Here is a 23,073-nt window from a genome sequence, read left to right as displayed (position 1 = left end):
AGAACCCAGCTGAGACAGGACAGAAAAATAACCATTAACAATTGCAATTTACAATTTGCGGTACACGATTCAATGGAATTTAGGGTTTAGTCTAAAATGCCTTTAGAACTTAGTCAGGGTTTTTTTAGTGTAATAAGTTATATGGCAAACAAAAATACGTCTTAAACATCAAGGAGAAAAGGAAAAAAGGCAAAGTTCAAGTAATGGTAAAGGTTGTCTCTCTTCTCAGTCATTCTCATTAACAAAGATTGCGACCGTCCCTTGGGCTTGAGATAAAGCCACAGGCGTATTTTTTTATTTCATGCAATTATTTTCAGTGGTGTAATAAATTTTCAAGTTCATACATATCATATCAATTATCATGTGCTGACTTTTTCTGTATAAAATATATTATGCGAAAATTGTAAAAGATACTAGAGTCTGGCTAATGAATAAGAAATAATGAAAGAAGATAAAGAAAAAGCGCGGCAAATTAAAAAAAATAGTATGGTATCCCTAAAAGTTTGATATATCTTGTGGATTAAACTTACTTGATACTTGATTTTATTATTTTTTACATTGATAGTAACTGTATTTCTTATAAAATTAAATACTATACGTATTTAGTATTTTACTATTGATACTTAAAATGAGTAGCATTGCATGGAAAACTAAAACTTTATTTATTATAAGACAACTTTATTCGGAATAATCAAAATCAGAATCCAAAAAATCAATATGCATAGATTCATCAGAGTCATTGCTGTTATCACTGTCTCTCACATTGATTATTAAACTTTCTAAATGTTCCTCCTGTCCCTTTCTCTATATTTATTTTCACATGTCCAACATGATCAATCATTTTCTTCCACTCTACTTTTGTTCCATTTTTAAATAACTCTTAAATCACTTGTTCTAACTGCTCTGTAGTGAATGTAATATTTTTATTTGCTTCTCTGCATTTTGCTAGGCCATCCATCCATACCAGCTCAATGGCATTTAGATCACAATAGTATGGAGGTAGTCTCTATCCCTCATGACCATTGTGCTTTAAAATATGAAGCTGATGAACTTCATGTATTAGCTCTGGTTTATACCGTTTTACTAGACATAGCAGTTCTGCTTTCGTATGGTACTCAACAAATTGAATATTATTCAAAGTCAGCCATTCTCTTATCTCAAGATTTCGATTCTGTGTCGTAGGGGCTTTATTTACTATAACGGAATGGTAACTGGCATTGTCCATAACAATTACACTTAGATCATTTAAATTGGGTAGGAGCTTTTCTTATTGAAGTTGGCAGCATTCATATCATGGTGATAATCAGCCATTTTTATTCTGTGTATTGATATTACACTTACACCTGGAAAAAATAATGAAAAGGTTATTACCACACACATTGGAAGCGATTTCTTTAAAGTACTGGTTCTGAGATTTTATTCTAACTTTCTGCTCTAAATCAGTGAGCTTACCAATAGTTATCACTATTGCATTGACTCCTCCTACATCCTCCAGATTTCCTGCGAAAGAAACGAAATATTCTATTAAACAAAACAAAGTTTAGGCTATTATACCTGTTAACTATTCGGAAAAAATATATAATAAAAATAAAAATGAGTAATTGCATGAAGTATCAAGACAATAAATCATACTAACCTAAGAAATTCAACACCACACGTAAACAATCTTGTTTTTGGTAGAATTCAGCTTCTTTTCTTCTTGGAATTTGGATATCATGCATAACAATACCTCTCGAACTCCACTTTTAATACATTTACTCGTATTTTTTTATTTTTTTTTTTTTATAAAATAGGGGGCAAACGGGCAGGAGGCTCACCTGATGTTAAGTGATACCGCCGCCCATGGACACTCTCAATGCCAGAGGGCTCGCGAGTGCGTTGCCGGCCTTTTAAGAATTTGTACGCTCTTTTCTTGAAGGACCCTAAGTCGAATTGGTTCGGAAATACTTCAGTGGGCAGCTGGTTCCACATAGCGGTGGTGCGCGGCAAAAATTGCCTTGAGAAACGCTCAGTCGTGGAACGTCGGACGTCGAGGTGATACGGGTGGAATTTTGTATTTTGCCTCGACGTCCGATGCTGAAACTCAGCTGCAGGTATTAATCCGAACAACTCCTCTGAACACTCTCCATGGTAAATGCGGTAGAAGATGCAGAGTGACCCCACATCTCTACGCAACGCCAAAGGATCGAGCCGCTCGGAGAGGGATTGGTCATCGACGATTCGAACCGCTCTTCGTTGGATACGGTCAAGTGGAAGGAGCTGGTACTGGGGAGCCCCCGCCCAGAGGTGAGAACAGTATTCCATGTGGGGCCGTATTTGCGCTTTATAGAGTTGCAAGCGGTGACCCGGAGTGAAGTACCGTCTCGCCTTGCTGAGCACACCAAGCTTTTTGGAGGCTAATTTAGCCTTTCCCTCCAAATGACCGCGAAACTGAACGTCGTTCGATATGTCAACGCCAAGTATTCCGATGCTGGCTGTGGCTTCAAGAAGAGTGTTTTCGAAAAGAGGAGTAGCGACAAAGGGTATTTTTTTCGCGGAAAACGCGCAAACTTGTGTCTTCTTGGGGTTAAATTGGACTAGGTTTAGTCTACCCCAGTCCGAGACTCCACGTAAAAGAGTTTCGACTTCAGACACAAGTTTGTTCCGGTACTCATCGACAACTGCCCGAGAAATACCTGCCCGGCCAGTGTAAAGAGTATCCCCAGTGCTGTCGTCCGCATAGCAATGAATGTTGCTAAGTTGCAACATGTCATTGATATGCAGAAGAAACAGGGTCGGGGACAGAACACAGCCTTGTGGGACCCCAGCATTCACGGGTTTAAGGTCGGAACATGCTCCGTCGACGACGACCTTGATGCTCCGATCGGCTAGAAAGCTGGAGATCCAGTCGCATAATTTCTCAGGAAGCCCGTAGGCTGGTAGCTTCGAGAGCAGTGCTTTGTGCCACACCCGATCGAAGGCTTTCGCTATGTCCAAACTAACCGCTAGTGCCTCCCCCTTGGACTCAATTGCCTCTGCCCATCTATGTGTAAGGTATACTAGAAGGTCACCAGCTGAACGACCACGACGAAAGCCGTACTGATAATCGCTAATCAGCTGGTGGCCCTCTAGATAACTCAAGAGCTGGCCATTAATAATGGATTCCATTATTTTGGAGAACAAGGAGGTTATTGCGATTGGGCGATAGTTGGATGGATCAGTGCGATCGCCTTTTTTAGGGATCGGATGTATCCAAGCGGTCTTCCAGCACTTCGGGACAGTGCCGAGCGAGTACAGGTACCGGAAAAGGCGCGTCAGGACCGGAGCCAACTCAGGAGCACATGTACGCAGCACAATTGGAGGGATACCATCCGGCCCGCTCGACTTATGAATGTCCAAGGAAGATAGTGCTCTGCGAACAGCACGTTGCTGGAATGTGATTTCCGGCATTGAGTTATCACACCGCGAAATCGCCGGTGGTGATCTCCCCCGGTCATCCAAAGTCGAGTTGGACGCAAAGAGACAGCCCAAGAGGTCGGCCTTCTCCTTCGCAGTGTGGGCGAGCGAGTCATCCTCTCTGTGCAGCGGTGGTATCGATGGCTGACAAAAATTCCCTTGTACAGCTTTGGCGAGAGACCAGAAAGCTCGGGTCCCAGAAGGGAGTTGGGCCAATCTCTCGCCAAATCTGGCGATGTGCTCTGACTTTGCCTTAGCGATTTCCCGTTTGAAGGACCTGGAGGCTGAGTTATATGCTTTTTTATGTTCGCTGGTATTGGCATCACGAGATATCGCCGCCTCCGCCCATGCATTAAAGCATTCTCGCTTTCGACGCGATGCCGCCTTGCAAGAACGCTTAAACCAGGGCTGTGACCTGCCACCGATCGGCACCGCAGAGAATGGAATAAAAAGTTCCATGCCCTGCAGAACCACTTCGGCGACAGAGGCAGCGACGGAATCTGGAGCTTCCGACGAAAAGCACATAGGCCCCCAAGGGTAGGACGCAAAGAAAGACCGCATCCCATCCCAATCTGCTGACCGATAGTGCCAAATACGACGACAACCCGAAAAACGGGGCCGAGGAGGGCGCGTAGTAGGCACAGTACTCCGGACCACACAATGATCCGATGAACCCAATGGCGGGTCAACAGAGACTTGATAGGTCTCCGGATGTGAGGTCAGCAGAAGGTCCAACAAAGAGGGTTTATGACCATCCACATCTGGTATTCGCGTAATCGCAGGGACCATTTGTGACAGGTCGTAAGCTAAAGCAAAGTCGTGAAAGGATCTTCCCGCGTGATCGGTGGTTTCCGAACCGAGCCAATCGGCATGGTGAGCGTTAAAATCGCCAAGTATCACGATTTCAGCGGTAGGAACCCCTTCGAGCAGGGAATCTGTAGCCATTTGGATGTGCTCAATGAGTCGCTCAGTTTCGGTATTTCCGCTATGGGACCTATACAGGCATGCGTAGAATCGCGGATGGTCATCGCAGTCTACGCGCAGCCAGAGGCTAGATAGGTCCCTTCCTTCAAGCGACCCGAGGCGACGAGAACAGATATCCTCTCTGACGTACACGCAAACTCCCGCCCGCGGCACAAAAGAATGTTCCAATTTGTACCCCGGGTAGGAGAGGTAGGAAGTATCAGCCGGGAAGGATATCTGAGTCTCAGTAAGGAAGAATAAGGCCGGCTTCGCAGTTTCGAGGTGAAAGTGAACCGCGTTAAGATTAGAGTTGAGCCCCCTAACATTGGTAAAGTCCACTGAGAGCGTGGAAGGGGATGCCTTCGGTAAATTCTTCCGTTTGCCCCGAGATCGAAACTTATAGTTTTTTGAGCAGTTTTTGCCCACCCCAGAATACGAAGGGCAGCCTGTGCATCCACCACCGAATACTGATTGTTCCGATGATGGACGCTCAGAGGGGGATTCTCCACAGCGGAAACGTGTGGTACCCCCCTGGGGTAATCTCTGTTTAAACTGCATCTTCATATTCTGGGGGAGGGGGGAATTGATGGGCTCCGGGAGTCTCACTCACCGCACGAAACGCGAGTACAATAAGATGAACCTATTGCATCACTTCACGCCGGTTTTCTGTGAGACAGTGGTACTGCCCCGGTCGTGCCTGCCCGATTGGCTGAAGCCCGAAAGCAACAGCATGGCACTCCCACTAAACATGTAAATGAATAAATAAGAACAAAATAAACCAAAACGAATGTTTGACAACAGCCATATTGAGAAAATGACAATGACATTATGTGTTGCCATCCGAAAGTTTTCAAATAATTCAATTATCTTCTTTCATTAGCCAGAGTCTATCTAAGTCACTCGAGTTTAAATTCAGTACAAATAAATGGTATTAGTAGATACTATCTATTGTCATACTCTGTTTATACTCGTACCAGTCCGCTGCCATTTGTCCGGTGACAACTGACATTTAAGTAAACACTAATCTCACCTTCTGATTTGAAAATTGAATATTTTGGTATTCTAATTCTCATTTATCAGTTTTCACATGACATTCGAAGTGGAACGTTCATATATTGTGTTGTGCGTAGGAGCCGATTACTGTGTTACTGTTTATTATTGTTAGAAGATATATAATTAGTTCTACTTTAGAGAAAATTCTAGTTAGTTTCGCTTAGTAAACATTTTAGAAATTTCTTCTTTTTAAATATATTCAGTATTTTTTAAGTATACTCATATATTCAGTTTTAAGAAAAACTCACTGGCAATTTCGAGAAATTCTTTTCGTAAACGATTTACCAAAATATTTAAAAACTTAATGTTTCTTTAAAGAATTAACGTTATAAGTCGATTTTGTTTATCAAAGTGAAAGTGTTGATATAAAATAACTATGGAGAGTGCAGAAATAGTTACCAAATTAAAACTTTTATTTGAGAGAATTGCTCAACCTGATTATATTATGGAGCACCACTATGCTGATAGTTTTTTCATTAAATTAAATTCCTGTGATCCAGGTAAGAATGGAATCAAGTTACTGCTTTACCTTAACAATGTACTGACCAAGTTAATTAAATTAAATATATAATAATGTAAACAGATAAATGAGGAAGAACGCGACAGGGTAGGTCGAGGCTAGAGATTACTTTTTAATGCTACTAAAAATGTATTAATGCGTTAATGCATGTAGAATTATTTTCTAGCGGTATTAATGCTAACTAATAATAATAACGATACTAACAGTATTATTCTAAACATCTGTAATAAAATCAAAATTCGGGACAGGCTGTTTCGTAGTATGCAAGACAAAATAAATGTAACCATGAGACATTGCTATTGCAAAATAAACTGATGTCACCTGATAAAAAATACAACATTTACTAAATAAAGTAAATACTTAAATTAGGTTAAGTACTTAAAGTATCAGTATCATTTATAGAAATTGTGATATAAACATTTTGTCATTAATGCTTAGTGCTTTTTAGTAAAGTTGTCCTTGTATCATTATAGAATATATTGCTGCAATACAATAAAAATCTTTTACAGAATAATAATCCTTGTTTGATTACATAGTAAATTGATATATCAATGTGTATAAAACATGTAAATCTCCTGTTTTGTTTCAGATGTGCAATACTTAAAATCTTTGCCAATGTTGGCAGATATGATAATGGCAGCATTTTACCGAACAGACAACTACCACGACACGGTTAAAGTGTTTCTTGTAAGACTGCTTGCTTTTATTACAAGTAATGAAGTTAACTTTGCAAAATTTAGTGCAAAAAAGGGAGATGATTTGGTTAAAGCATTTGACCTGATTAATTCTCCTGACATGCCTATAAGTTTGAGAGTAGCAAATATGGAAGTAGCCTTATCACTTTTAAATCACAATTCTGGAGTTCATTGGTTACTAGAAACTAATTCATGGAAAAAAATCCTCACACTCTGTAATGAAAAAAAAACTGTTTTTATAGTGAGACAGACTTATAAATTTGTTTCAAAATTTATATGGAAAATGAAAAATTTTGGTGATGATACTAATGTGAGATGTGTTCTGGCTTTTATAATGAAACCTGCCCTGGAAGTTGATTTAGTTCAAAAACAATCAATTACAAGTGAAGAAGAGGATGAATTGTGTAAAATTTACGAGCCGATGTTGCAAATGTTGCTCACTATTGTAAGCAATGAGAAAGAAATAAAATCCCCAAACTGTGTCACACATTTCATATTGCGAGAGTTTCAAATAGAGACTTATTGTTATATCATGTTAGAAAGATTGAGACGAGAAGATATTTGGTTGCTTACAACAAAATTTCTGTTTTGGTCAGCTATCAGCAAATTTTTCCTTGTAAAAATTGATCCATCTGGTATCAAATGTCTAAGAGAAAATTTTATTGAATTAGCTGTCACTCATTTTAATACAGTACATAGATTAATACAAAAGCACTCGCCAAAGTTACTATTTGATTATTGTAATGCAAGTAATTTGATTTGGGGAAAAGTTTGGAATGAAGAACCCATAAAATGGGATAACCCGCAACATGTGGAAATGCAAAAATGGTTGCTTATAGTAAGCCTTGTGCCTCCATTGGTGTATGTAACACTCGGCAAAAACCAATCTGTGGATGAAAACGAAGGTGAAGTTGACTTGTATATCAATACAATAATGAAATCTACATGTGAGCACACAGCCAGAGCTGCATATGCAGTTCGAGACATGATGCTACAGCTTGATGTTCTGCAAGTAACATTACTTAGTGTAAAAAGATTAACATTCCTTAAAAATAATTTAAATAATGTACAAGCAAATATAATATTTCAAGCTATGTACTATGTCATAAAAGAGTTTGAGCCATTTGATGATGAAGGTTTGTCAAGAACAAATAATTGCTTTGGAGATGAAGGAGACAAAATATCAATAATGGCACATGTTCTTGATACATTACTGTGTCTTATTCAGAACTACAATATAAATTGGCAAGATAGTTTAGAAGTGATATGTTTGAATGCAGTTGTGTACAATGTGTTAAAGAGGCCTAATTTGAGTTGTAAAGTAAGTTGATGTCTGTTTTTTTTATAATGACTATTATCATGAAATAAATCAATGGCACTTTTTAGGTCTGGACCTCAGATTTCTGTATCTGTTTCATGACCATTTGTTAATGTAATAGGCAAGTAGGTGATCAGCCTCCTGTGTCTGACACAAGCCCTTGAGATTTTGTGTTTAATACAAGGCTGTTTTGTCACGATGTTTTCCTTCACCGTTCCAGCGAATGTTGAATGCGCACATAGAATGAAAGTCCATTACTGCACAGCCAGGGATCGATCTTACAACCTCAGGGATGAGAGTCGTACGCTGAAGCCACTAGGCCAACACTTTTCCAACCAATTATATGTATATGTATAGCAAAATTATGTAAACCTAAGTTGAAAAATTTATTTTCCATTTTGCTAATTTTTAGTTTGTAGTGACAGCTCTGAATGTGATATTAACAACAATAAAGAAGTCCCTGACTCCAAATCTGTGTCTCCTAGTTGACACAAAGCCTGGGTCTGGCCTGCACGAAATCGGAATTCTAATCTACGTGAAAATGCACGACCGTGTCTGGGAGATAAGAGATACAGCTCTGGAACTCCTTCTTGTCTGTTCTGAATTCTCATATATCAGTAAGTGTGTTACGTTAAAACGTTGGATTGCACAAATAGTTATTGGAAAATACTTTTTTTTGTTTTAATATGCCATCATTTAAGATCTTATCTGTAAACATAATCTATTAAAAACTTCCAAACTCTACCCTATTTCGCCATAATCTTCGTTAGGTTAATGCGTGGAAGGAAGTCCGTAGCCCATGTTGGATTCGGCATTCCTAATTGGACACTGTGACTGAGCATCCATTTCTTCTACGCATTATTTGTGGGAGTCATACTACTCGTAATCCTTTAACTTCCTTTATATCTTTTTTTTTAATCATAGTATTATTTTTTTGACAATCTTCCGTAGCCATCCAGCTAACTATTATTGTATTTTATTAATAATTAAAGAAATACCATAAATCGGTGTTGTATTTTATCAATAATTGATAAGAAGTAGATTATAGTACGACACATACTTGGCCTAAATAAGAAGTATAATAGTTCAGTTTTAAAATCTACGTAATAAATATTTAAGATAGGTTAGTTAGTGGTTATACATATTCGCACATTCCCGGGGACTTGTTAAGAAGAAAGGTATGTTGCATCTATCGCCTAAAAAACAATGTCCTAGAAACGTAATACCGGGGAGCTTAGTCAAGATGCCTTAACAGTAGTATGTGGACAGTCGAATACTAAAATTGTGTAGTAAAAATGACAGTTCGTGTCGACAAATTTAGTTTTTGACTTTCTACATACACTACTGTTGAGGTATTTTGACTAAGCCCCCGGAATAATTAGTTATTTGTGTAGGAAACATTTCTTTATCGTAAACAACTTTATGGCACATAAAATAGATTATAAAAAACTAAAATTTCATCGTGCAACGGCTTTGTAAAGAGATCTCTCTCTCTCTCTCTCTCTCTCTCTCTCTCTCCCTCTCTCTCTCTCCCTCTCTCTCTCTCTCTCTCTCCCTCTCTCTCTCTCCCTCTCTCTCTCTCTCTCTCTCTCCCTCTCTCTCTCTCTCTCGCTCTCTCTCTCTCTCTCTCTCTCTCTCTCTCAATGTAAGGAGAAGGTGTTAAAAATCATTGATTTGCTATACGAACATGTGTACGCTGATATAAAGATATAAGATTTCTATGTTCCAGCGAGGAAATTCCAAAACTAATATTTATTTCCATAATTATATAAAAAATCCTGCCGTGCGATGGCACGATTTTATATATATATATATAGTATAAAGTTTTTTTAACAAGTATTGTATTTTGTTAACATAGCTTTTACACATTAAGAAGACAGTTTTTAAACGGATTGAAGCTATGTATTATTATTAAAAACTTATAATTATTTACATAATTTTCCCGACATTTTGCGTGCTGTACAGCGTACGTGGTCACGGTCAAAAAGTTTTTAATAATAATACATAGCTTCAATCCGTTAAAAAAGTGTTTTCTTAAAGTATTAAAGAAACTTAGTCTTAATTTTTAAGCAGTCAATTATTTTCAGAATTCCCTCCATTCCAAAAGCAAATTCTGTCTCATAAGCTGATCAATGTTGCCGTGTCGATGGCACTTAATGATCCCGAGTTCTATGTTAGAGTTTCGGCGCTTCAATGTGTGGCTGCTGCTACGAAGATCGCCCTGCTATGGGATCAAGTCATATCCGAATATCCAAATGTTCAGGTATGTTTCGCAATGTACTTCGAACCAGACAAAGTTTTGATAAAATCTTAATAAATTAATATGTCATAAAAAATAAGCGCACATAAGTTGATGACCCAAAATATTATTGTATTATGGCAATTATACAAAGTTACAGTTAATTTTTTTAATTGTTTTGGATTGTCACAAAGTCCATCTCAATTGGAGGTTACGTGGAACACGAAATCAAATGGTTTTAATGTTTGTCTTCAATTCGAATCTCGGGATACCACAATTTGATGTAGTAAATCAGGGTTTACAGTCATTGCAGTTATATTTGAACATTCAATAGAATTATGAAGCTACAACTACAGAAACACATAGACAATCATTATTCATAGTAGATTAGATAAAATTTGACGGAGTTTATATTCAATTAAAATAACCGCAATACCAACTAATAAGTTTTTTTAATTAAGTTCACTTTCTTCAACGGTTACTTTTCATTCGTCTCATAGCAATTAACTGAATCATGGGAGTTACGCCCCGAGAGTTTATCCAGACGTAGGCACTATCTTTGATTGTTACATTGCATTTATTCCTCTCATAGCAATTAACTGAATCATGGGAGTTACGCCCCGAGAGTTTATCCAGACGTAGGCACTCTCTTTGATTGTTACATTGCAATTATTCGTCTCATGGCAATTAACTGAATCATGGGAGTTACGCCCCGAGAGTTTATCCAGACGTAGGCACTCTCTTTGATTGTTACATTGCATTTATTCGTCTCATAGCAATTAACTGAATCATGGGAGTTACGCCCCGAGAGTTTATCCAGACGTAGGCACTCCCTTTTGATTGTTACATTGCATTTATTCGTCTCATAGCAATTAACTGAATCATGGGAGTTACGCCCCGAGAGTTTATCCAGACGTAGGCACTCTCTTTGACTGTTACATTGCATTTATTCGTTACATAGCAATTAACATTTCATTACTTTGCTTATATTCTATTGTTGTAGGCGAGTGGTTCATATTGACCCAGGAACCGTATACGTACTGTTCACAAGAGTTTTCGATTGTAGATAATGATAATTATGTAAATGCTTACATTGTCTTGATTGTCGCCAAGGTCGTCTGGATCTTTGTCTCGGTAGTTCACTATTAAATTATAATATCAAGATATGAATGGCTTGAAGAGCAGTGTTGGCCTAGCAGTTTTACATTACGACTCTCATCCCTGAAGTCGTAGACCGTGGTGCATCCCTGGCTGTACACAAATGGCCTTCAAGTCTATGTGCCCATTTAATAGTCGCTCATACGGTGACCCAAAAATTCGACGGCGAAGCACAGAAGACTGATGACCTATTTGCCATTAAGAAAAAACAAATGCTCACATAACAGATACAGAAATCTGAGGCCCCGACCTAAAAGGTTGTAGCGCCACACAATCAATCAAAGAAATAATCTTATCCACGTAAATTCAGAAACAGTTGTAAGGTGTTAAAGAGTTTTAAGATGTGTCGGAGCCACACGAAACATAGGAAACAGTTATAAGCCATACGTTTAGAATTTCCTGCGTAATTAGTGACATACAATTTTAAAAGATTAACTAAAAATCGAATTAAAAGAAGTAATAACAAGAAAATTAAGAACAAGTCTAAAATTGTCTATATCCAAGGCTCAAAGAATTACAAAGAGAGTAAAAAAGACATTTATTCTGCAGGTACTGAGAAACTGACCATTGCCAACGTGATATAGGAGTAATGATAATTTTTAACACCATACTCGGTCTAGATCTTCCGCAACTCTTCAATTAAATTAATGTACAGTTTCCATTTTTCTTTCGGGTTTTAACTCACGTGCGAAGCTGTCTACAATGAGTAACTGAATTAAAATATAACTGCCGATAATTTTGTACGTTATTGAGCTTTTGAATTTGGGTACAAGAGATTTCAAGCAATTTCAGACTCTCAAGGAATATTTATTTGGTAAGGTTATAAGTTGGACTTTGAATGCCATTTGGTCAGTGCTGATAAATTCACTATCAGTGCGTACAAACACAGGCAAACATATAAAAAGATTCTTTGGGGTTTCAAAATTCAAAATTGGAGAATTGTCACTAAATAAATGCAAAGCTCTCGTTAGACGTTAATTTATCAATAAAGCTTTTTATGAATTTGGCGAATATTTAAATGATCCTAATACTTGGGATTGATTTGCTCCAGTTCAAACAATTTGCATGACTCAAAACTTAGCCATTAAAAGATTGGCGGATAGTTTCTTGCTCGGTCTACGCACTTGCCTTGCGAACTGGTAGTAAATATAAATTTACAATTAACTTCTTTTCTGACCTTCATAAGTGTACCTATATGAACAAAAGTTAATTTGAACTTCATTTTAACATAGCGTCTACGTATTTTTACGAAACCAATTTACATTTTTTTTCTTTATTTACTCAGTTTCTTGCGTGGAGTGCGTTTTTATCTCAGAACGCTATCTCGATAAAATGATTCTTCGGCGTATACTCTGTCATAGGTTATCGAAAAAATGTAACCCATTCTCAGTTGAATATTTTAAATACTGGTGTTCCGCAGGGCGGCGTACACCCTACGCTTTTATTTGCTATTTTCATTAACTCCACTATGGCACGCCTATCCGCAAATTATAACCGTCATAGTCTTGACTTTCATGAGAAAATTTTCTCTTCAAAAACAGTGCAGTTTCGACTGCATTTACTTGCGCAGTTTTGTGGCATCAGCTACTATGTTTGCTAATTCTCCTAGATATCGTGCTGCTGCAGCCGTGTCAGCAGATGCAGCTTCTCCAACGATTTTAATGTTATGCAATGATTGTCTCAACTCAAATTTCTAGAAAATCTGATGCTTGAAATTATACATTCACCTCTACAATTACCATCAGGTTCTTTTAAATGAGCCTAAAGACGCTATGCCTTCTCCCGGACCATTGGACCACTCTGGGGCACCCTTTTTTCCCTTGCGGTCCACGATCCGTAATGACTTCCATTTTCTCTATTGCTGGATAACGAATAATTTTCGCTGACAGTGAAGTTGAAGCTACAGATGACTATATTTTATCTTCGAATTTTTTATTGATCGATACAGTTGATTCTTTGGCATTGAATGAGCGTGATATGGATGCAAACGACTCTCCAAGGCGTAAATGATCAAATATTTATATTTTCACTTCAGGCGGTTACACAGATTTTTACGTGTTGAAACTGGTTTCTTATTATTTTCAACTTGACATTATACATTAGAAAGACTGCGGTAGGAACGTGTTACACACACGATCATAATTTTCGTCTTTCCATTCTTACCTACGTCTAATATGTGGCAACATTTAAAGGTTGCTATTGTTTACATTCATTCTGTTTGTTTACATTCTCAAAAACACCGATCGCGGCGAAGGCGGCTTATGTCAAAGCCAGAACCAATATAGCGGCGTTATCATTTAACAACTAACACATTACCTAACATAATAAAGTATTGTCAGATATTCCAATTTGCAGATGATACATGCCTAGTAGCCGCTGGGCCTAACATCCAAGAAGCCGAGACAAAGCTACAATCTGATTTCGATACATTGGCTAAATGGTCCCACGACGTAGGACTTGTACTAAATCCTAACAAAACAAAGTTCATGCATATCCGATCCAGTCACAATCTAAGCTCACGTACACCGTACTTAATCCTACACAACCACACATGTGCACATTCTTATAACTCGTACCCCAAAAGCTGCAACTGCAACGCCTTAGAATTAGTTCATAACCTGTGTAAAATGTCCTGGAAAATGCACATTAACTCTGTTTGTGAAAGGCTAAGAGCGATACTTGCCAAATTCACTTTAATAAAAAATAAAATACCTCTTAAAACTCTGCTACTATTATACAAAGCACTAGCGGAATCCATTATAACATATGGACTTTCAAGCTATGGGAGAACATGCAAAACTTATCTAAATCAAATATTTGCAATACAAATACGTATTTTAAAAACAATTGCTCCTATAAAATTAAAATCACAATATAAAGAGGTCTACAGAAAGCTATTTGCATTTTTCAAAATTATACCTATACACGAGAAAGTGCAACTAGGATTATTAAATGAAAACTACTTTACAGAAAATTACCTCAAAACAATTAAAACACACTATCACTATTCAACACGTAGAAAATTAAAAAAACTAATTTCTATTACCCAAATACAATAATTTATATGGGAAAAAAACATTAGATTACATTATTCCAAATTTAATAAACTCGATACCAGCTACACTTCTTACTAATATAACAAGAAACAATATTAAATTTAAATTAAAAAAATACTACATAAGTCAAACAATTATAAATTATGCATTACAAAAATTATGCCATATACGTCATTAAAACATATTCGAACATAGGTTCTCACCTGTATGTGAATGACCTTGCATCGGCTATCTATGGCGCGTCAGTGTTTAGATTTGTTTATGACGTTTTACGTGCAATTTTATAACGTTTGAATGGTTTGATTGTTATAAATTTACAGTTTATATGTCACTGGCCTTAGTATATATATATGTTAATGATTTAAATATGTTCGACGTCCTGGTGGATAGAAAAACTGTGTACAGTTTGTGTTTCCACCACACCAACTTCCTTTATATTAAGAACACTTATACAATAAATAAATAAATTAAAAAAAAACTTACTTTAGGTTTAGTTGTAATAATGTCTATTTTACTTTTGTATTAGTCAATTTGACGGCGTTTACAAACGATATTGGGTTGGATGCCTATTGGAATCCTTTTGATTAGATTCGCGAATTAAGAAATCTTTAGGAATTGGGTCGCATTTTTATATCCGCGAATAAAAGCTTTTACTGTATTTTAGAAACTGGTATTATTTGTGATTCATGACACTAAAGGTTTGGTCAAATAGCGGACAGGGCTAGTTTGCGACGCGACGTGAACAGTTGTCATTTACAAATTAATATAGGAAAAGGCACCTAGACCGGTCGCGCCCTGATGGTGGTATTACAAGAAATTAGAAAAGCACGGCGGATCGGGACGTGAGCGCGACGCTACATGTTATGTTCTATGGGTATTCGTTTTAGTAGTAAAACATATGGTGGCGGGAGACGAGACAATGGATGCGACCAACTGCAAAATTGGACATGGAGAGAGTTAAAAAACTAATCGAACATCGAAGCAACATTTTTTTTGTTGCGCCATCCCTACAAAAATTCTAATTTATTTTTGTAAACTTTTTGTGCACATTACCCCTAAGGGCATATTAAATTTTTCTCTACCTCGCTAGGGTTGCCCGGAAGGCCTCCCATTTCTTCCTTAATAGTTATTCAATAGTACTGTACTATTAATGCAACGAAGTGTTAATAAATACATAAAAGTAGAGTTATCACGAGACTCAAATGTTTAAAGATTTTTGGTCAGTATAGTCTGTATATATATATATATATATATACTATTACCACGAAAAATAATTCTTCGTATCTGTATATAAATTAATTTAATATATATGTATTGGCATAGAAATATTTTGAATGATTAAATCAAATATCATGATTAATTTTTCAGGAGCTTATGGCGGACCTCTGCACAAACCCTGAAGGCATTGTTCGAAAAGAAGCGCTCAACGTGCTATGTGAAATGTACCAAAACCTAAAACTAAACTGCTCCATGAAATCAGCACTGTATGAGAAATTTCTTAATGCCTCCCTCAATGACTTTCACTGGGAAGTCCAAATTAGGGCATTGAAATTTTGGCGGGTCGTCATTCAATCGTTACTTGGAGAACAAGGAATGTTGGATGGCACGTTTCCTCCGGTCACCTTCTCAATTGAATCCAGAAAGATTGTCACACTGACGGAAAAAGAAATTCAAAAGAGATTGCTCAAAATATTAGACGAGCTCGCATCTATTGGCTGCTTATCAATTCTAGTAAAGCTCTTATTCGACGAAACTGAAGTTGAAGTGATGGAATTAGCATTATCGATCGCTAATGAATTGTTAGAAATCCTTGAAAAACACAGAGTACCTGGATTTCTACGGCCCAGTGAGAACGATCCGAAAATTTGTGAAATTTTAAGAGTTGAAGACAACGACGTAGCGGAGGAAAAGATGGAAACAGCAAATGTTACGAAGTCTGAAGATGTGATACAAGACATATTAAACTCTGACGATATGAATTTATTAACGAATATATATGAACGACAAATGAATTTGAATAATGAGCATACTGCAGGAAATAAGAAAAAGTTAACCAAATTCGCGACTCCATATACATTTGTAGTCTTTATGAAAAGTAATAATTTTAAAGAAACTATAGAGTGTAAGAAAAAATGGAAAGAAGGTATACGAAGTCTGTCATCTGTGATGGACGATATGTTAGGCATTTACGAAGTAAATAGTGAAGTGAATACATTAGATTGTTATTAAGGTTATATTGTGCCACAGAATCAAAATAGTACAATTAAACAGCGTCAAATCTAGTTAATTTCAAATTCAACTTTGTTAATAAAACAGGTACACACTAGGGAATGCAATACCGTGTAATTTTTCGGGATCAATCCCGAAGCATAATATGACGAGATCCCGTTCGGGATTGGGCTGAAATGGTCAGCGATTCTACACACATCCGCTCGGGACGCTTCACGCGACATTGCACAATACATAGGGTACATTGCAATGGACATTAGATGCCGGTTAGCAGATAGCACTCTTGAGACACTTTAGAAGATACTCTTTTTTTAGAAGTCACTTTCAAAATCACCAATTTTAATCTCCTTGAGCTATACCTACTTTTGTTTTGATTATGTTCATATAATTAAAATTGTTAGTTGTTTAGTTCGTAATATTAAAGGATAAAGGCTTTTGTTTTCTTTCAAATAATATTTTATTTTAATTAACCTCACTATCACAAACATGCAGTTTTCATCGTATTCAGTCACGTGAATTATTTTTTTAAACTATACGAGATCCCGAAAATTTCGGGATCCCGCCGGATTGATATTTCTAATCCCGCGGGATCTCGAGTCGGGATTGCATTCCCTAGTACCCACGGTGTAACAAATACGTATTGCAATAAACTATGAAATACTATTTATTATATTGTATATACATATATGTGATTTTTTGTCATTCACTGTAATTAATAAAGAATATATTTTTATTAATATAACTTGACTAACAAATTTTATAACGTTTTTTATATCTAGGAACCGTTCGTTCGTTGGTTAAATTCGACGGCTTATGAATTCTGTATATTAATCGATTAAATAAAGTTATGCGAGATTTTTTATTATAGTTTATCTACTCGTGTATATGTTCCCTTTGTATTTTTTTACTCTTATAACGGGTCAATAGACTAATAAAAAGCGAAGTAAATGGCATGGATACTAATAAAGATTTATCTCAAATCATGGTAATAAAACATTAAAAATTCTTTAAAATTCGCTAAATTTAAAGATTGTAGAAATAAACTATATAATATTATTACAGACACAACCAGACGATTTTTTGAAAACAAAATAACCCTTATAAATTTATTATTGCCTTACAAGGGAAGATTCACTCGTCTCGTACGTCAAATCGACAAAATAATAATGTTTTAAAGGTCTAAATTATTTTTCAGGATTGCAATATTTTAAACTCTACATACTATGGTGTTGAATATTATATGTTAAAATAATTACGTAAAAATTGGTTTAATACGTTAAAATTTATTACAAATGGATGCTATAAGGGTAAGATTTAATGTTGAAGCACTAAGTGACTCACGATTATGATCTGGTAACAGATCTTACCATAAATGACCTCCATTACTTATCACCAAACAAATATGTCTATCAAAGCATTTTCCCGCCCACCGCGCTCGATACGCTGACACGCGTTTTGCAAGATTTTTAACTACGAAAATATTGTAACAATATAATAAACGTTTTTATTGAATAATCTGTTTTAATCTTGCCTTTACCTATCATTAAAATATTCTAACAGAGTACTGATGCAATTAAATGATTGAAATAAATTAAAATTGTGAATGTGATAAAACGTGTTTCCTAAAAAATGTGTCACAGCATTGCTATTATAGTCGTGCACAGTGTAATGGTCCGAGCTAAATGCGATAAGAAAATAGCTTATCATGCTGCGTAGCTTAGGGGCAGCATGTGAATTCATATTCGATATGACTAGGGATATTTTGTTGGCTGTGTAAACATCACCACCTCTGGTCTGTTTACTTTTTAATCAGCATGATGAGGCTAAGTGCTGATAATAATTTTTACGTTCGGTACAAATAGCTGATTCATTCCCTCTAAAATTATATTTGTTAATGTCTTTTTAAAAGGTTAATAACCAACTGCCACGGCGGCTTATTGCCATTAAAATCAAAACGCAAGAGACTTACAGTGCACAATTTCAGCGCGGGTTTATTTTCTTACCCCAGTTTAGTGCCAGTTTTACCAATATATTGGTAAAAATGTCAGTGCATTTTTATAGACAATATATGAACACATCCCGTAACAATACACAAATATTTAAAAAAAATACAACATTCTCTTCAGGAGATTTTATACTATGATAATTAAAAAAAACACAGAAATTGAGTACAACATATTTACTATCAAAACGAGCGCTATCGCAACGCTGGCATTTTTCAAAACTAGCGAAAGCAACGCGTCAGCGCTCCAAGGCACTAAAAGGGTTAGTAGTCATCACAATCTTCTGAATCGTTATCTGTAATATCAAATGTGCTATACATTTAATTGTATTAAATATACATTAAGTGGAGCAACAATCTATTAAGGACCACTATAATCAGGATTGCATTGATTGATTGATATGCATATTTTTTTATGTTCATTGCCTTTATAGGGAAGCAATTGATCAGTTTATGGCTAACACCCACGACTGACGTTAAATATTGCTTCTGAATTCATACAGCTATGTATATATCTCTTTAATCACTGGTAAATGTTATCGACACGTAGTTTTTCAAGGTTTTCCGTGATATTGGAAGACGTACTAATTGTATATAGCAAAAGAAGGCCAACAAAGATGAGAATGAATATACAAATGTTACTTCTTAGCTTAGGTTAGCTTAGCTTAGCTTAGTTTACCATAAATTGTTCGCATTTAACATGGAAAGTATTCAGAGGAGTTCTTCGGACTAAAGCTGCAGCTGAGTTTCATTATTCGACGTCAAGGCAGAATACAAAATACCAACCGTATAACCTGGACATCCGTCGTTCAGCGTTCCCCAACTGAGCGTTTGTTAATGCAGTTTTTGCCTCGCACTACCACTATGTGGAACCAATTCGACTTAGGGTCCTTCAAGACAAGAGGGCACGGTGAGCCTCCTGTCCGTTTGTCTCGTATTACATATAAAAACATTTGTTTCAGAAAACTTATTAATTCAACTGAAAACAAATCTCTCGTACCTATAAAAATAGAAACTAAATTAAATGTAGGTAATAAAAATACAACTATTCCTAAAGATTCAGATACAGAACGACGTTTAATAATTATACTGACGAACGATCTGAATGGCGCGAAATATATTAGATGAAATTGTAAATTCACGAACGCACGTTAAATATAACATTAAAATTATTATTATAACTGTCAGTTATGCAATAACTGTCACTTTCTTGTTAATTTTTATAAGATTTTAGTCTACAACAAGGTAATTCCAAATTTTTATGACAGGTCACACATTTTATTTATTGAGAAAGATTTACAGCGTATTACTAACTTACTTAGTAAATATAATGTTCTTTTTACGCCATTAAATAAATCTTTACATATAGTTAAGTACTAATAATATTAACTGGATTGGTAGTATATATCAAAGAAATATAACACACTTGAGGCAAATAGGTAAATATCACAAGTTAAACTGTTAAACTTACCTGCTGCCCTAACCATAAAGCCGGTCCCTTTGTAACTGGTGTTAACTGTTGGTGTGTACAATAAGTTCATATTGTTTAGTGTCCTATTATACACACGGAGACAGACCTTTCTTAGTAGCTCAGGACAATGAATATTACCTGTAGCTAAATTTATTAACAATGTAACATCTGATGTCTTGCGCCTAACTGAGAGGGGAAGAATGTGGTAATGGTTACATCTTGCTATGTAGTCAGTCAGGAAAGTCTTAGCTTTATATTGTAGGTGTCTGATTAATTTATTTTGTATGAATTATATTCGTATAGCTATAAACGGCATATTGTAGGTACTTGCGTATTCTACGTTAGGTCTAACATAGGCAAAGTACAGAGTTTTAAGTGTCTTGAGTGACGTTTGTTGATGTCCTTAAGCGCTAACATTCTATAAGCGTTGCGAACAATGCTGTCAATATGAGTATCAAATAGAAGTGTAAACATGTGAACACGGTTTCAGAATCCAGAAGGAAATAAGTATATTAAGAAAGTAATTCCGGCTGTTCTCCAGAATAATCGGTATTAAACACAGACCAATGATATAATTATCATACTAATATAATATAGGTTAACAAATAATTAAACTTCCTATAACGTATAAAATTAAGTTCCTATAACGAGCATGCATGGTAAATGTCATAACAGTACATGAAGCGAAAGAGGTATGTTACGACCGTAGCAAGTGCAAATCCGTGGTTTCTGGAAAAAGGCGTGTATATATAAATAAATAAAACAAAAAAAAGTGCATACAAAGTTCATTGGCCAACAAATTTTTAACTCTTGTTCATATTTGTACAAATCTAAAACTTTAGTTTCCGAAACTGAGACGGAGGGAAAAAAGCAGATATGTTAGGAATTTAATTGTCATCAAAATTATAAGTGTCGAAAATTAATACAAATTTTAAATTTATTTTTTAGAATTTATTTCTTCGATATTTACATTATTCGACGCGATTTCTATTGGTATTGTTGTGACTAAAGCATTATGATAAGTAAAATATGCAATATAAGTTCGTGTATCAACATTATCAAAATATCTTGTAAATATATTTGTTTTATGCGTACGTTCGCCCTTTCTCACTCTCTCTCAATCGCTCTGTCTCTTTTCTTCGACAAAAAAGCTGCACATGCGCCTAAAGAAGTTTCACTTCAAAAAATAATGCTCGTAATTAAAGTTTTAACGAGAAGTATTTTTTGGAACGTTTTAATATAAGGGTTTTTGTTTATAATATGATTCTACCACCCTTGTAAAAGCCCCTATACAAAATATTTCAGGTATTTTTATTTAAAGTATATTTTTGTAGGTAATTAGTACGTGTACGTACTCGCTGCGCGCAGCCGTCGAAGCGTACGAACGTGTTCTTCTCAGAACACTTCGATATCGTGGTCTTACGATAACGCCAATTAACTGTTCTTTTCAGAACATATTATTTTTTCTTGACGAAAACGTTTTCACAACTGTCCTTGTTCTACATCACTGTTTCATTACGACACGTACTAAACACCTACATTTTTATATAATAAGTACTACATATTTTAATTTTACACGTAATTACTGTTATTATTGTTATAACAAAAATTTCAAGAATGTCTCTCTACTACAATTAATTATTGAATTTTAGTATGCGCCAGTTAATCCTGCGTGCGACAGGTGGCATACTTAATGTTGCTAGCTATAGAAGATAATTTCCCAACCACTAATAATAATCGATGAACTCAAAGTGGTCCATACAAAATATTATTTAAATAATCTACAATATCATAAATAATACAATTTCTTCTTTAAATCATTTATTGAATATCAAACGAAACTTCAAAATTTAGAATAACTATGGTTTATCCTTCTATTCTATTTTCAGATGATTCTAATTATCTCAGATCGTAATAAATCGTCGATCGTCGGGGGCTAAAAATATCCAGACTTAAAAGCCATGTACTGGTCCTCCTGAAAATTATCTGTCAAGTAAGTAACATGAGTACGAAGTTGACGCTAATGGCAATCGGTAGCAGTAGAACTGGATAGCTTTACAATAAAAATTGTGTATAATCCAAGGTGGTTATGTATGTTGTATGTATTATGAGATTTAATCCTGTAATCTTGATTCAATTTTGGAGAGGTGTCATATATATAATAATGAGTCTGGCAACCCTGCGTATGGCGATTGACTCTACAAGTATGTCATACTCGGTACAACACACACCTAGTCTAAAACTAAAAGTACTTAAAAATACTAGCCCCACCAGTATTCAGAAGTGTGCATCTTCTTCACCAAAATATAGGAAATAGGTACCATTGCTTCAGTATTTTTTGACAAAAAATCTGTATATATATATATATAACTTGTTTAACGTTAAATGTTTAAATTATAATACCTATATCTCTAGTAAAAATATTGTTCTGTTCTCTGTTCAAAATATGTATATAATTTACCCCTAGTAGTGCCTAAATAAACTTTTAAAAAAAATACATTTTATTATATACTACTTAAAAATAAATCTACCACTGTCGAATAGTTTACACAAAAAATATTATTAATTATATTTAAATGTCCAGTAAATACCCAAAATATCTATTAACTTTTAACACTAAACTATTAGCTAAACATAAAAGCTATTTAACTAACTAATTACAATTATTATCTATAGGATAGTAGAATTACACTTATTATCTATAGGATAGTAGAGTTTAATCGAGTTAACCACATTGTATAAAACAATGAACGCTACGAAGTTGGCATAATGAAGGTCTGTGCTGTAAAATATTTTTACAGTACAGAGAGTTCAAAATTGATTTGACTATTGCATATTATATTCGGTGTAAAAGTGGGAATACGGCTATAATTCCTTCTTTGTCCATACGTGTATTATCTATCAATGAAGAATTATTCTTAATTATTCACGCTA

At 35.6% G+C, this 23,073-nt stretch overlaps 1 protein-coding gene and 1 long non-coding RNA gene across 2 annotated transcripts; one reads left to right on the top strand and one right to left on the bottom strand.

The window, feature by feature from the left end:
* Window positions 1-663: 663 nt before the first annotated feature.
* On the bottom strand, window positions 664-1,766 carry LOC123716294. The gene is made up of 3 exons (XR_006754552.1): window positions 1,637-1,766; window positions 1,453-1,500; window positions 664-1,343 (listed from the first exon to the last, which is right to left on the bottom strand). It is a non-coding gene; the product is annotated as an uncharacterized LOC123716294 (long non-coding RNA).
* Window positions 1,767-5,450: 3,684 nt separating this feature from the next.
* LOC123716393 lies at window positions 5,451-16,973 on the top strand. Its single transcript, XM_045672114.1, has 5 exons — window positions 5,451-5,951; window positions 6,561-7,987; window positions 8,397-8,601; window positions 10,072-10,247; window positions 15,806-16,973. The coding sequence occupies exons 1-5, from the start codon at window positions 5,828-5,830 to the stop codon at window positions 16,664-16,666; spliced, it is 2,793 nt and encodes a 930-aa protein (XP_045528070.1). The 5' UTR covers window positions 5,451-5,827; the 3' UTR covers window positions 16,667-16,973.
* The last annotated feature ends 6,100 nt before the right edge of the window (window positions 16,974-23,073 follow it).

This window comes from Pieris brassicae, chromosome 11 (assembly GCF_905147105.1).
Source record: "Pieris brassicae chromosome 11, ilPieBrab1.1, whole genome shotgun sequence".
Taxonomy (NCBI): domain Eukaryota; kingdom Metazoa; phylum Arthropoda; class Insecta; order Lepidoptera; family Pieridae; genus Pieris; species Pieris brassicae.
The sequence above is the reverse complement of the archived record's forward strand: the minus strand, read 5'-3'. Positions and strand labels throughout refer to the sequence as shown.

Excerpts from the sequence above, each read along its gene's own strand:
- LOC123716393 (XM_045672114.1), top strand. The coding sequence starts at position 5,828 with ATGGAGAGTGCAGAAATAGTTACCAAATTAAAACTTTTATTTGAGAGA. Across the intron at positions 7,988-8,396 it reads GGCCTAATTTGAGTTGTAAA|TTTGTAGTGACAGCTCTGAA; the intron begins GTAAGTTGATGT and ends GCTAATTTTTAG. Across the intron at positions 8,602-10,071 it reads TTCTGAATTCTCATATATCA|AATTCCCTCCATTCCAAAAG; the intron begins GTAAGTGTGTTA and ends AATTATTTTCAG.